Genomic DNA, 11,767 nt, shown 5'->3' with positions numbered 1-11,767 from the left:
CTTAAACGTAGCTAAAATGAGCTAAATTTAACTTCACAGCTATTTTTGCAGGTCAGTTAAATTCTTACTTTTACTTTTAACAGTTTTTGGCCTTATTTTTTATTGTTTTTTTTAACAAAATATCTTACTGTTTGTAAACTTTAGCTGTTTGTTTCTTGTTTCAGGATTTGTTTGCCACTTACTCACTGGCCTTATTTTTATTATTATTATTTTTTAGAAATTTCCTCTTTAATTTTTGCAAAATTTCGCCAAATCTGACCAATCCTTGGTCAAAGAAGTAATATTTTTGCCGATCCCTTAAAAAAAAAAGCTAAGATAGGCAATCTTAGCTTTTTTTTTATCGGAGCTTTGACCACTTTAAAGAAGTAATATTTTTGCCGATCCCTGCTTATCTTAACTTTTTTTGTTTTTTTTTATCGGAGCTTTGACCACTTCGACTTAAAATTATTCCTGACAATTAGCCACACTGCCACTGATGAGGACGTTAGCACCCAAACCAAAGCGTAATCTCCATAAACTTTATTTGTGAACATGAACCAGCGTTTGTCTCTACACACAGCTGTAGAAACAGAGACGTGATGAATCACACAAAACCAAAAAAACAAACCAAACAAACGGTTACTGTACATTCGGTAATACTTAACATCACAGTACACGAGCTAACCGTTAACCTACCGCTAACAATGTTACATATTAGCAGATAAGTCCCTTCTTAGTCAGACTCATTTGTGCACTGTTCTGCACCAACATATCCTTCAGGGCTGTAGGTCATAGTCAGGTGTGTTCTGTACGTACATGTGAAGTGGAGCCATGCATTAAAACGAGCTGTGCTATGGTTCGCAAAAGCAACACGTTGGCAAGTTATACTTGTGGCATTTACACTGTTAATGATTAGTTTTTATTTACATGTTTTTTTATTGAACTTTTTTTTTTCAACTAATTTCTGAATAGCATGCCTTATTGTATTTTAAAGAAATTCCTACATACGCAAAGAAAAACAACATAATAAAACAAATCTTTACATGAATTACCATGAGTACTCTGAAGAAGTGAGCATGCAGTTCTGGGTTTTATTTACTGGGTGAAATAAATTTAAAATAATTTGATCTCTTGCAGTGATTTTTCCTAAAAAAAAAAAGACAGAAAAAAACTAAAGTTCAGTTTGTGTTCACAAACTCACTTTCCACTTTGTTCGAGAGCCGTTTCACTACTTTCAACATTGAGTAAGACTTTAGTGCACGTTAGTCACAGTTTGCCATGCACATCTGAGCGTGTGTGTGTGTGTGTGTGTGTGTGTGTGTGTATACCATGGTGCATTTCTACCGTAGGTACTTGCAGGGACACTTCGTAGGCACACTTTAAACAATGATCAGAAATGTCTCCCACAGAATGAGAGATTCTGGCAGACTCTCCCGGTGAGAGCTGACCAAGAATAAACCACTTCTCATTCTCAGATCCAGGGGGAGCTGTGGACACAAAACAGCTGCATGCTGCGTCTGCACAGCAACACTGACCTGCAGGGGGCAGAAGAGAAACACACAAGTGCTGCAATGAGCTGAGAATCAAAGCAAAACCAGAGACACAACCAAAACATTCCCTGTTTTAGCTCATCATCTTCAACAGAGTTTAAATGTATTTATTATTTATGAAACTCACAGAGTAACAAGTTTCTTCTCCCATGTAAACTTCATAGGCTTCACATGACAGAGCAAACACCAGTCTGGACAGTCTTTCCGTTCCGGTTCTTACAGTACCTGCATCAGAAGGGAAATGTTTCGACGTCAGTCAGTACGACTTTTGGCCCAAAGTCTTTTTTTTTTTTTTTTTTTTTAACAGCACAAGATAAAACTGTTGTACAAACCCGTTCAGGTTGGCGGGCTCTGAGTGGTACACTGCTTTGCCTTTTCCAGCGATCGTGGGCAGATGGTGTGTGTCACATTGGCTGTGACTTACTTTCAACGTGTGGAACTGGCTCTTCAGTTCCACGGGGCTCGGGGGCAGCGACATGTGTTTCGTCCCGCTCCTCTCACCCTGCCCCCCACTGGGCTCCGGCTTGTCTGGCTCCAGTTCTTGGCGCGTGTTAGAGGACAAGTCGATCACCTTGATGTCTGGGATGCTGGTGGCTCTGGTGGCCAGCTCTGAGTGAGCCTGCTGCAGCTTCTTCATGTGGTTGATGGCCACAGCAGCGTTGAAGGCTTGCTGTAAAAAAAAAGAGACATGATGGTCCATTAAGATAGGTTTAAAACTGATTTAACAGTGAAGAGCTCTCCATCGGCTCAACGTCAACGTGGTCGTGATTACAAACATATTTGTTATTAAAGCGTCCTTCATCAGAAGGGTTTAACTCGGCACCAGATTAATCAGCGCAATAAACCAAGACGAAGACGACTGACCTTCCACTTTGACTTGGCAAAGTTCTTTTGGATTTGCACACTGACAGAATAGTAGATGTCCTGGCTGCGAGCCGTCTTCCCTATAATCCTACAGAAATGACAGACAGAGCAGGACAGACATGAAGGAGGAGGAGGAGGCACAGAAACCTTCCTCCCAGGTACACGAAACTGGTCTGAGAACTTTTTTTTTTCCAACTCTCCTGTATTTTTGTCCAATATTCCAAATATTTCTCTTCACTCTCTGTAGAACCAACACAATCTTACCTTTCACTCCAGCAGAAGAAAAAGTTTCTTTTTGGAAGTTGCAAACTCAATAATAAAACCAATCATGAATCAGATACATTTGTGTTCGTTTGTATTTTATGCCAAGTGCATGAACTTGTTCTGCATCGTTAATGTTTACAAGTTCTTGCACAGTGTGTGGGGTCACGGGGTCAGGGAAACGGTGTGCTTTTATCTGTTTTTTGTTTTTTTGCTCCAGACCAAACACGTGACAGGCCTGTCTACTGTCTGTGAAGCCGAGTCTGATGACTGACACTCACCACGGATGTCTGAGCGCCTGCTCGGTGGTGAAGCGCATTTTGGGATTCTTCTGTAACATGTTGCGGATGAAATCTTTAGCTGCGGACAAACACGGAGAGGTTAATGCACAGTGGGGTAAATCAGTGCAGCCCAGCACTGAACTGCACTGCCTGGGGCAGTTCTTCAGGTTTGTCTGAGCAGGTAGAAGACACAGTGATCTTTACCAGATTCAGAGATATCGTCCCAGAAGGGGGAGTCAAACTCATACTGCGCCTTCATGATCTTGGAGAAGAGTCGGGTCTCGCTGTCTTCATAAAAGGGAGGGTAACCACAGAGTCTGCAAGAAAGGGGTAATAATCAATATATATATATATATATATATATAAATATATATATATTCATGTAATGTGAAGTAGAGCTGATGAAATGTAATCATTAATGGGGCCAGGGTGGGTGGGCGGTGGAGTAAATGTCTCTGAGATGAGGATGTATACTCACAGAATGTAGGTGATGACTCCGATTGACCAGCAGTCTACTGCCTTGCTGTAGGGCTTCTGTGCCAAAACCTCAGGAGCTGAAAATGAAAGAAACAAAAGTCAGATCCCTGAGTCTATGGGTCAGTCAGTCTATGTATCAGTCAGTCTACGTGTCAGTCAGTCTATGTATCAGTCAGTCCATGTATCAGTCAGTCTACGTGTCAGTCAGTCTATGTATCAGTCAGTCCATGTATCAGTCAGTCTATGTATCAGTCAGTCTCCGTGTCAGTCAGTCCATGTATCTTATCTGCCAGTCTACGTGTCAGTCTTCCAGTGGAGTCTGTGTCCACAGGATCTCAGGTGTCCACCCATCAGTCCTTACCTACATATCCTGGAGTGCCACAGGCCGTGGACATGATGCCGTTGTCTTCGATCTTTGACAAACCAAAGTCACTGATCATGATCTTGGAGTTTTCATCTGTGCAGTAGTACAGTATGTTCTCCGGCTGCAGACAAGAGAACCCACAGAAGAGCCGTAAAACACTAACGTTCTCTGTAAACTTTTTTCTTTTCTTTTTTTAAATATAATTTTCTAAATTGTATTTTTTAAACAAATCATCACTATACAATAATAATAATCAAATGCGAGTGGGCAAGTCTTATTACAATCATTTTGTAACTTTTGTAATTTGCGTGCAAAGAGCTGAAGGTCTTTGTTTCACCATCACAGTGACCTGTATTATTGTAATTTTTCCTTTAGCCCAGAGTTAATAACACATTTGAAGTTGAACTCAGGATCCCTGAGGAATCATGTGAAGAATAACGTGACAGAAGTTCAAAGGTAAACAAAAAGCCTCAGGTCGTTTTCATAACTGATGCTGCTGTGGAGGCAAAACAAAAGGAGATTTATGAACTTGTGAGAAGTGGAGAGGCTGGTCCTGAGGCTCAGCTCTGTTATGTTTGACCACTTTTAAAAACCCTGACACTGGCATATAATAGTTAAGACCTTAAAAGACTCCATGTTTTTTGTTTTGGGGCTTGTGTTTTGTTCGTTTCCACTCTCTTACCTTGAGATCCCGATGCACTACACCATTTTGGTGCAGGTAGGTGACGGCGTGCAGCACCTGCTGAATGACTCTGCTGGCATCCTTCTCTGAGTAAACCCCCCGCTCCAGGATACGGTCGAAGAGTTCACCGCCGGACACACTGGTGGGAACAAAGTCGACCTTGTTACATTTGAACGTCGTTCAAAACGAGCCGTAAACTGAAGTGAAAAGACGTCACACTCACAGCTGCATGACGAGGTAGTAGTGGCTACGACTTTCATAGAAATCGTCCATTCCTATGATGTTCTCATGTCGGATTCTGTTTTGGGAGAAAAAGAAAAGAAAGAGAAAACACCATGAGGTCACTGATTTGGGAGAAAAAAAAAGAAAGAGAAAGAGAAAACACCATGAGGTCACTGTCCTCTTTAACTCCAAGTCAGGCCTACAATTTCTAGCAACAGTTCAGAACGGCACTGGGTCCTGCATACAGTAAATCTCAGATTTACCTGCAGTACTTTATATTTCATGCACTGCATCTTTGTATTCGGTTAAATGGTGTACACATTTTTTAATGTTAAAAAATGTAATATCAATTCTAAAAATAGATTAGATAGTAATATGTCAATAATGACCTCCTCAACACAGCGATCTCATTCTCCAGGTTCAGATCCGTCTTCTGTTTCTTCTTCACACACTTCATGGCGAACGTCTTCCCCGTCTTCCTCTCCTTCACCATGTAGACCTCTGAAAACGCCCCGCTGTGAGGAAAAACAACAAACACAGTCAGCATTGAAAAAGTGGAAATAAGCCTTTAAAAAAACACAGTTGGGTTTCCTGTCTGTCATCAGCCATCGACTGCTGCTTTAGTCTATTCCTCCTGTGTTTCCACAGCCGTTGTTTATCGGCAGCGTGGGTTGTTATTCATATTTGAAGCACTTCCTTTGATAATTACGTGGAAACTTTGTGTCAGTGTGAAAACCAGAATCAACACTGGGAACAGAAACAGCAGCATCCTGGGACTCTTTCTGCAGCACGGCTGTTAGCATGTCCCTGCTAATTCTCTGAGCTGTTCCAGGTCCAGACTATTTTCAGCAGTGTCTGGGAATAGTTGTCCTAGCAGCGTGGATTAAGACGCGTCTTATCCCTGACGCGATGGAAACAGTGGCAGGCTGAGGGACTGAGCATGTGCAGCACAGGCCCAGGGGTGTGTGTGTGTGTGTGTGTGTGTGTGTGTGTGTTCGGCTTGATCCACTCTGTACAGTACAGGTCAGACCATGTCAGGTTACAGACAAGTGTCCAGGCCGTAATCCTGCCCTGTGTCCTCTGACAGGGATGATACTGAGGCTGAGCACAAGTGGTGAACACACACACACACACTGGTGCAGGTGGTGAACACACACACACACTGGACCAGGTGGTGAACACACACACACTGGACCAGGTGATGAAGATAACACCATGACTGCAGCAGACTCAGTATTTGCTTCATTTCCCTCATCAGAGACTCAGTTCGGTCGAAGTCTTTAGTGTCACATTGAAAGATATTGTTGAGAGTCAGTGATCCACAGTAGTGATGAAGAAGAAGAAGAAGATGATGATGATTTAACCAGAGGGTTTCAGTCAGCCACAAACTACCTCCATATCATTATTAACCCACTCATTAACTCATCTGTTAGTGCACCCCGCCCCCCACCAGGGTCTGACTTATTACATCTACATCCTCTCCCCAATGATCCACTGTTTACTCTAAATTGAAAGGTGTGAATGTGAGTGTGAATGGCTGTTTGTCTCTATATGTGGCCCCGTGATGGAGTGGAGAACTGCTCAAAGTGACACTTAAAGATTGTAGGTGATGGATGGAGGGAGGGAGGGAGGGAGGGGGGTAATTAACCTTTCTTCTACTATTATCTTCTTTCCTTTCTTTGTTTGAACATTCCTTTCTTCTTCTTCCTACTCGGTTCTTTTTCTTCCTTCTTTCATTTCTTACTGTCTTTTCTGCTTCCTTCTTTTCTGTTTTTCCCTCACTTCTGTTCTTCTACTGTTCCTTCCTTGCTTCCTTCTATCCTTCCTTCCTTACTTCCTTCTGTCCTTCCTTCCTTCTATCCTTCCTTCTATCCTTCCTTCTGTCCTTCCTTCTTTCCTTCCTTCCTTTGACACATGCTCTTTTATTGCATGTAATGTTTTATTCCACCACAGGGAGGCCGACAGGAACAAACATCATTATTACATGGCTCCACCATGGAGAGTTGCCTCTCATCAAAGCTGTTTCCTTCCAGAACCTTCCTGCAGCTCCCTCCCAGAGGGCAGTGACGATTCAAGGCCTGGACAAACAGAAACGACTGACGACGGCGTCGACGTCATGTGTGAAATTAATATTAGCAGTGTGTCGACTAAAAGTAAATGTTCCTCTTTAATGAGACGTCTCAGAGGAAGCAGCGTCCCGTTACTAGGTAACGGGCAGGATGTTGTCTCTGGGCTGTGTGATGAGGCCTGATGGGAGAAGCTGCATCTGGCACTTGGATATAATCCACTGCTCCCTGTGGACCGTCTGACTTTGAGACGGGACGAAAAAAACATCCTGAAAAAGCGGTTCAAACAGTAAACAAGTGTAGACGGTGTTATATTGTACCGATGTAAACTGCGGGTTGTGGCCCATAAATAGGTCATATGACCGAACTGGCCGGAAAGAACCAAATATGAACAAAGTGGTTCAATATGAATTCAGTATGATGGATGTCGGAGTCATTAGTCGTCAGTGGTGTGTTCAGGTGTCCTCTGTTTTGTAGATGAGAAATGAGAGTGTGAAAACTGTTTTCTCTGCCAGAGTCTGTTTGTGGCAACATCAACCTCACGTCTCACACCTGTATTTACTGCTGCCCTTTGATCCTCTGTTCTCTCCACACTAAAAACACCTGCTGCTGCTGCTGCTGCTGCTCATCATTAATGCTGAGCAAACAAGAAACTAGGAGACAGTGAAGTGACTCGATAAACATTTGATCAGAACTGTTTAGTTAAATCGAAACATAACTGAAGTCTGTGTGTGTTTGGTTTCTCTTGTCTCTTTCCTCCACTCTTCTTTTATTCTTCCTTCCTTGCTCCCTTCCTTTCTTTCTTTCTTCCCTCTTTCGTTCCCCTCCATTATCTTTACTTCCTTCCTTCGTTCCCTCTTCCGTTCCCCTGCATTATCTTTACTTCCTTCCTTCGTTCTTCCTACCCTCCTTTCTTAGTTTCTTACATCTTCCCTGCTTCTTCATCCCTCCCCTTATTCGACCTCACTCATTTTTTCCATGCTTCCTCCACTTCTTCCTTTCCTCCCTCCCACCATCTCTTTCTCTATTTCAATTTTCTTTCTTTCTTTCTTTCTCTCTGTCTAGCTTTGCAATTTTTTTTTGAATGAACTGATCTCCAGACACAGTCAGCCTCTGTCTAGATCCTGTAAGAGACAGAACGTCTTGTTGTCTAAAACCCTGCTAAAGTCGCCTTCCTCGTGTCAATCCATTTAAAGCAGTAATCTGTCGTCCAGTTCAGGCAGCATGCTGACAGTAATCACTGCCTCGTCTGTTGTGTTTTCATATAAAATGCTCTGATGGTTGTTGACATGTTACTGTATGATCACCAGTCCAGAGGAAAACAGATTCTACAAACAGGGTGAAGACATTGAACTAAAGCAGGTGTTACTCACGAGCCCAGCTCCTCCATGAATTCAAACACCTCCTGGATGTTTTCAGTGTTCTTCTTCCACACGTAGTCCGCCTCCTGACGACCCATATCTGCAGACACTTTGGTAGAGGATTCTGTCAGAGGACAGAGGAAAAGTTAAGCACTAAAGGTACACGACACAAGATTTTCTATTAGATTATTGAGAAGTGGTGAAAACAGAGTCTGCTGAGCTCCTCAGACTGACCACCGCTGGACGCAGCATCATGAAGCCTTGTCTGAAAAACAGTCTACCGTCCCATGTGCTATTTATTTTACATTTACATTTTTTGGCTCAAAATTTTTAATTTAATTTTTAAATTCTATTGAAGACCAGTAGGTGGCAGTCTCTAGGTGGAAGTACATGGCAGTAATGTCAAAAATGCCTCAAGGAAAAGATTAAGAAGCAGACAGACGACTTAGTTTGTTTAGAGTTTAAAAAAAATTAGTTCTGATCTTGTTGGAGGTGTACAGCTCCACAGATCAGTGGCTACAATGACTTAGTGCTAGTAGCTATAATGTCGGAGTAGCAGGGCTACAGCAGCGTTACAGTACAGTGGCCTGACTCAGATGAGTCTGTCAGTTACATAATTCTACATTAGACTGAGCTCAAATCTAATGATGTCATCAAACTACTGCAATTTTAGCACCCCCTGTGGGAGAGAAACTGGAACTTCATGCTCATCGTTTACAATTTTTAATTATATAGCAAACTAAAAAAAAATTAAATATAAAATATTACATTGTCAAATATCAAGATGAGTATAAAGTTCAAAGAATAAAGTTCATCAAACTGTTTGAGGTCCAGGATTGGAAAGAAGCGATGACTTATCTAATCAAAGCCAGGGTTTTGTGGAGGATTAGGAACATGCCAAATAAACAGGTTACCCACTTTGGTTTGCTGCCCTCTTTACTCTTATATAAGGGATTAGGAACTCTCCAACTCTCCTCCCTGTCGTCGCTCTAACCCTCCGTCTCCACTGAGACACAGCTTATATAATGGACACAATTATTAAACATTAACTGAAAACTGAATTTTTCATACTGTACGTCCACGTCAACAACACATCACTGTTGTTTCCACTGCGCCTGTGTTCGTCCGATGCCGCTGACTAACATCTTGTTTACCTGATGAAACCTCACACTCCTGTGTGTGAATCCCTTTTTTATTTCCCTCTTGTTTGGCCTGTACAACAGTAATCCAGCTCTTGTGCAGCTCCTCGGGTCAGAACATGTGAGGCTGCAGCAGGAGCCAACAGGATGTTGGACATTTGTTTAATCACTCATTTATTAGTATTGATTTAGTACTGATTAACAAAGTACACACATCAACAGCTGCCCCTCCACTGACACCAAGCTCTGAGTCACTCTTTTAATGTTGATGCTTGGCACTGGACATTAAATCGCATTACAAAAATATGTTTTATTTACCGACTTATTTTAACATCTTTGCCTTTTGTTGAATAATTCTTAGCTCCCAATGATTAACACGTCAGAGGAAAAGTTATCAAGCTTTATCAAGGTTTAATTAAAAAAAAAGATGCAAACCAGATAATAAAATTTAAAAAAAATCTGGTCGAATAAACACCAATAAATTGCATGAAATAAGTCGTATGAAATGCTAAATTTAAGTCAAATATACCATAAAAATAACCCAAAATACACCAAGATTTTTTTGTTTTTCTTATTTTGAAAAAACCTAAATACTGAAAATGAAAACATGTTTTCGTGAAAATCTAGTGATTGACTTATCATAACAGTGACCAACGACTAACGGCTGTATATACTGTAGTACCAGACAGTGACGGAGTGGCTGAGAGTGTGCAGCTCCGTCTCTCTGCTCTAAAGTCTCAGGCAGAATAATAAATACAGCGTTCTGCGGCAGAACACATCTCACACTCTTCACACACACACACACACTCTTCACACAGCGTAAAGTGAGCTGCTCTCACTGCTGAGTCCAAACCACCAGGAGTGAGCAGGAAGCATAGAAGGATAAATGATTAATCATCATTTCCCGGGACAACAGTACCAGGTCCCCTCAGCTTCAAAACAGTGATGTTCAGTCTTCCACATCAACACCAGACCTGACGAGGACTCATTCATTTACATATTCATTTCATTCATTGCCACTCACCTAGAGACTCTGCACTGCTGCAGCTGCTCTGCTCTGACTCCTCTGCCAAAAGCTCTGGACAGATTACTGCGTCTGTGTCCTCCGAACAAATACCTGCCGTCAAGTCGCAGATTACATCCATGGAGACTGGAGGGGAGGGAGGAGAGGAGAGGAGAAGAGAAGAGAGGAGAAAAGAAGAGAGGGAGGGTTGACTCTCACCGGTGCTGCTCACTGAGACATGTAAGCTGTTGCTGCTGCTGCTGTTGCTGCTGTTGCTGCTGCTGCAGTCACTAGCGGTGACTCCCTGCAGTGGTTAATGTAGAAAACTGTGTGTTGAACACAAACAGAACTATTTTTTTCAATCTGGAGTGCAGATGCCCACACACACACACGCAGCAGATATCATCTATGATCAGCAGATGTAGTCACAGCCCTCTCCTATTGGATCAAACCAGCGTTCAGTAGAGTGGTATTCAAACAGATGTTTACGAAGAGTCGTGTTAAAGTGATGAATTCACAGAATTGGCATAAAGTACAAATAAATAATACAAGTCTGCAGCAGTTGCTAATGTTAAAGAATCATAAAGTCACTAGCGGTGAACATCACATTCATTTGCTGCAACACCCTCAGCCTACAGTTCCTTTTTTTTTATCATTCCCTTGATTTTGGCCAGGACAGTGATTTCTATAGAAATATTTACAATTCGTGTCAGATGGTGGCAGTAATGCAACTGAATACTGAAAAAACATGTAAATGTTATGTAATATATTATATATGTTATTACAACTGTAATGACATGTATATTATATAACATTTATAGACCAATGCTGGTTGCATGATGAGATCAACACAGTATCAAAAACAAAACAACAAACCTTTAGGACATAGGCATTCAAACCATATTTTTAGCACCCCCTGCAGGGTGAGTGAGGAAACGCACAGACCCCCAAATCATTAATGAGTGGTTTAATCTTGTTTCCAAAGAGGAAACAATAGCAGCAGCAGTGCCGTAGCAGCAGCTCAGTGATGTGGAGCGTGGCTTTTGCAGCATTAGCCTCTGCCCAGAGAACAGGACACAGTGTGGTCTTTAGAGAAAACCTTTAACAGGATTATGTATTCTGAATCAGCATCATTTCACCCGCCACACATGGAACTTCACACTGCACACAGTCACCGTGGTCAGGTCTTATTACAGAGCTGGCTTTTTCTCCTCATCTATTTACAGCACACAAACCGCCCCTGCAACAAAAACAAACAAAACAATATATACAGTACATCCACAGTTATTTCATAAAGGCACAACGTCACTGCAGCCGTGAAGGCCAGTACAAAATATTTTCACTGCTTATCACAGATGATTGATGGTTTTTGTGCATTTTCTTTTTTACATAAGAAGACAGCAGTAATTGCACAAGCTTGTCATGTTGTCATGGACACGGTTGCCGTGGGTGTTCATGGTCAAAACCATGTAGTGTTCAATTTTTAGAACCAGATAAAAATAAATAAATTAAAAAAAA

The 11,767-nt window shown here is 41.9% G+C and overlaps 1 protein-coding gene across 2 annotated transcripts in view; it reads right to left on the bottom strand.

Moving 5' to 3' along the window:
* Nucleotides 1-504: 504 nt before the first annotated feature.
* Nucleotides 505-11,767, bottom strand: part of camk1gb (calcium/calmodulin-dependent protein kinase IGb) — an 11,938-nt gene continuing 675 nt past the window's right edge. The window contains exons 2-15 of one of the 2 annotated variants that reach the window (XM_025059016.1): nt 11,393-11,489; nt 10,271-10,396; nt 8,120-8,231; nt 5,070-5,195; nt 4,682-4,756; nt 4,459-4,597; nt 3,774-3,897; nt 3,414-3,489; nt 3,140-3,252; nt 2,936-3,014; nt 2,394-2,481; nt 1,862-2,199; nt 1,657-1,754; nt 505-1,514 (exon numbers count right to left, since the gene is read on the bottom strand). In XM_025059016.1, coding sequence (XP_024914784.1) covers nt 1,697-1,754; nt 1,862-2,199; nt 2,394-2,481; nt 2,936-3,014; nt 3,140-3,252; nt 3,414-3,489; nt 3,774-3,897; nt 4,459-4,597; nt 4,682-4,756; nt 5,070-5,195; nt 8,120-8,231; nt 10,271-10,396; nt 11,393-11,399 — 1,461 coding nt within the window. In that variant the 5' untranslated portion in view covers nt 11,400-11,489 and the 3' untranslated portion in view covers nt 505-1,514; nt 1,657-1,696. Of the gene's footprint in view, nt 1,515-1,656; nt 1,755-1,861; nt 2,200-2,393; nt 2,482-2,935; nt 3,015-3,139; nt 3,253-3,413; nt 3,490-3,773; nt 3,898-4,458; nt 4,598-4,681; nt 4,757-5,069; nt 5,196-8,119; nt 8,232-10,270; nt 10,529-11,392; nt 11,490-11,767 lie in introns of those variants that run through there. The other variant, XM_008319027.3, reaches the window with a different exon arrangement.

This window comes from Cynoglossus semilaevis, chromosome 10, assembly GCF_000523025.1.
Source record: "Cynoglossus semilaevis isolate Cse_v1.0 chromosome 10, Cse_v1.0, whole genome shotgun sequence".
Lineage (NCBI taxonomy): Eukaryota > Metazoa > Chordata > Actinopteri > Pleuronectiformes > Cynoglossidae > Cynoglossus > Cynoglossus semilaevis.
The sequence above is the reverse complement of the archived record's forward strand: the minus strand, read 5'-3'. Positions and strand labels throughout refer to the sequence as shown.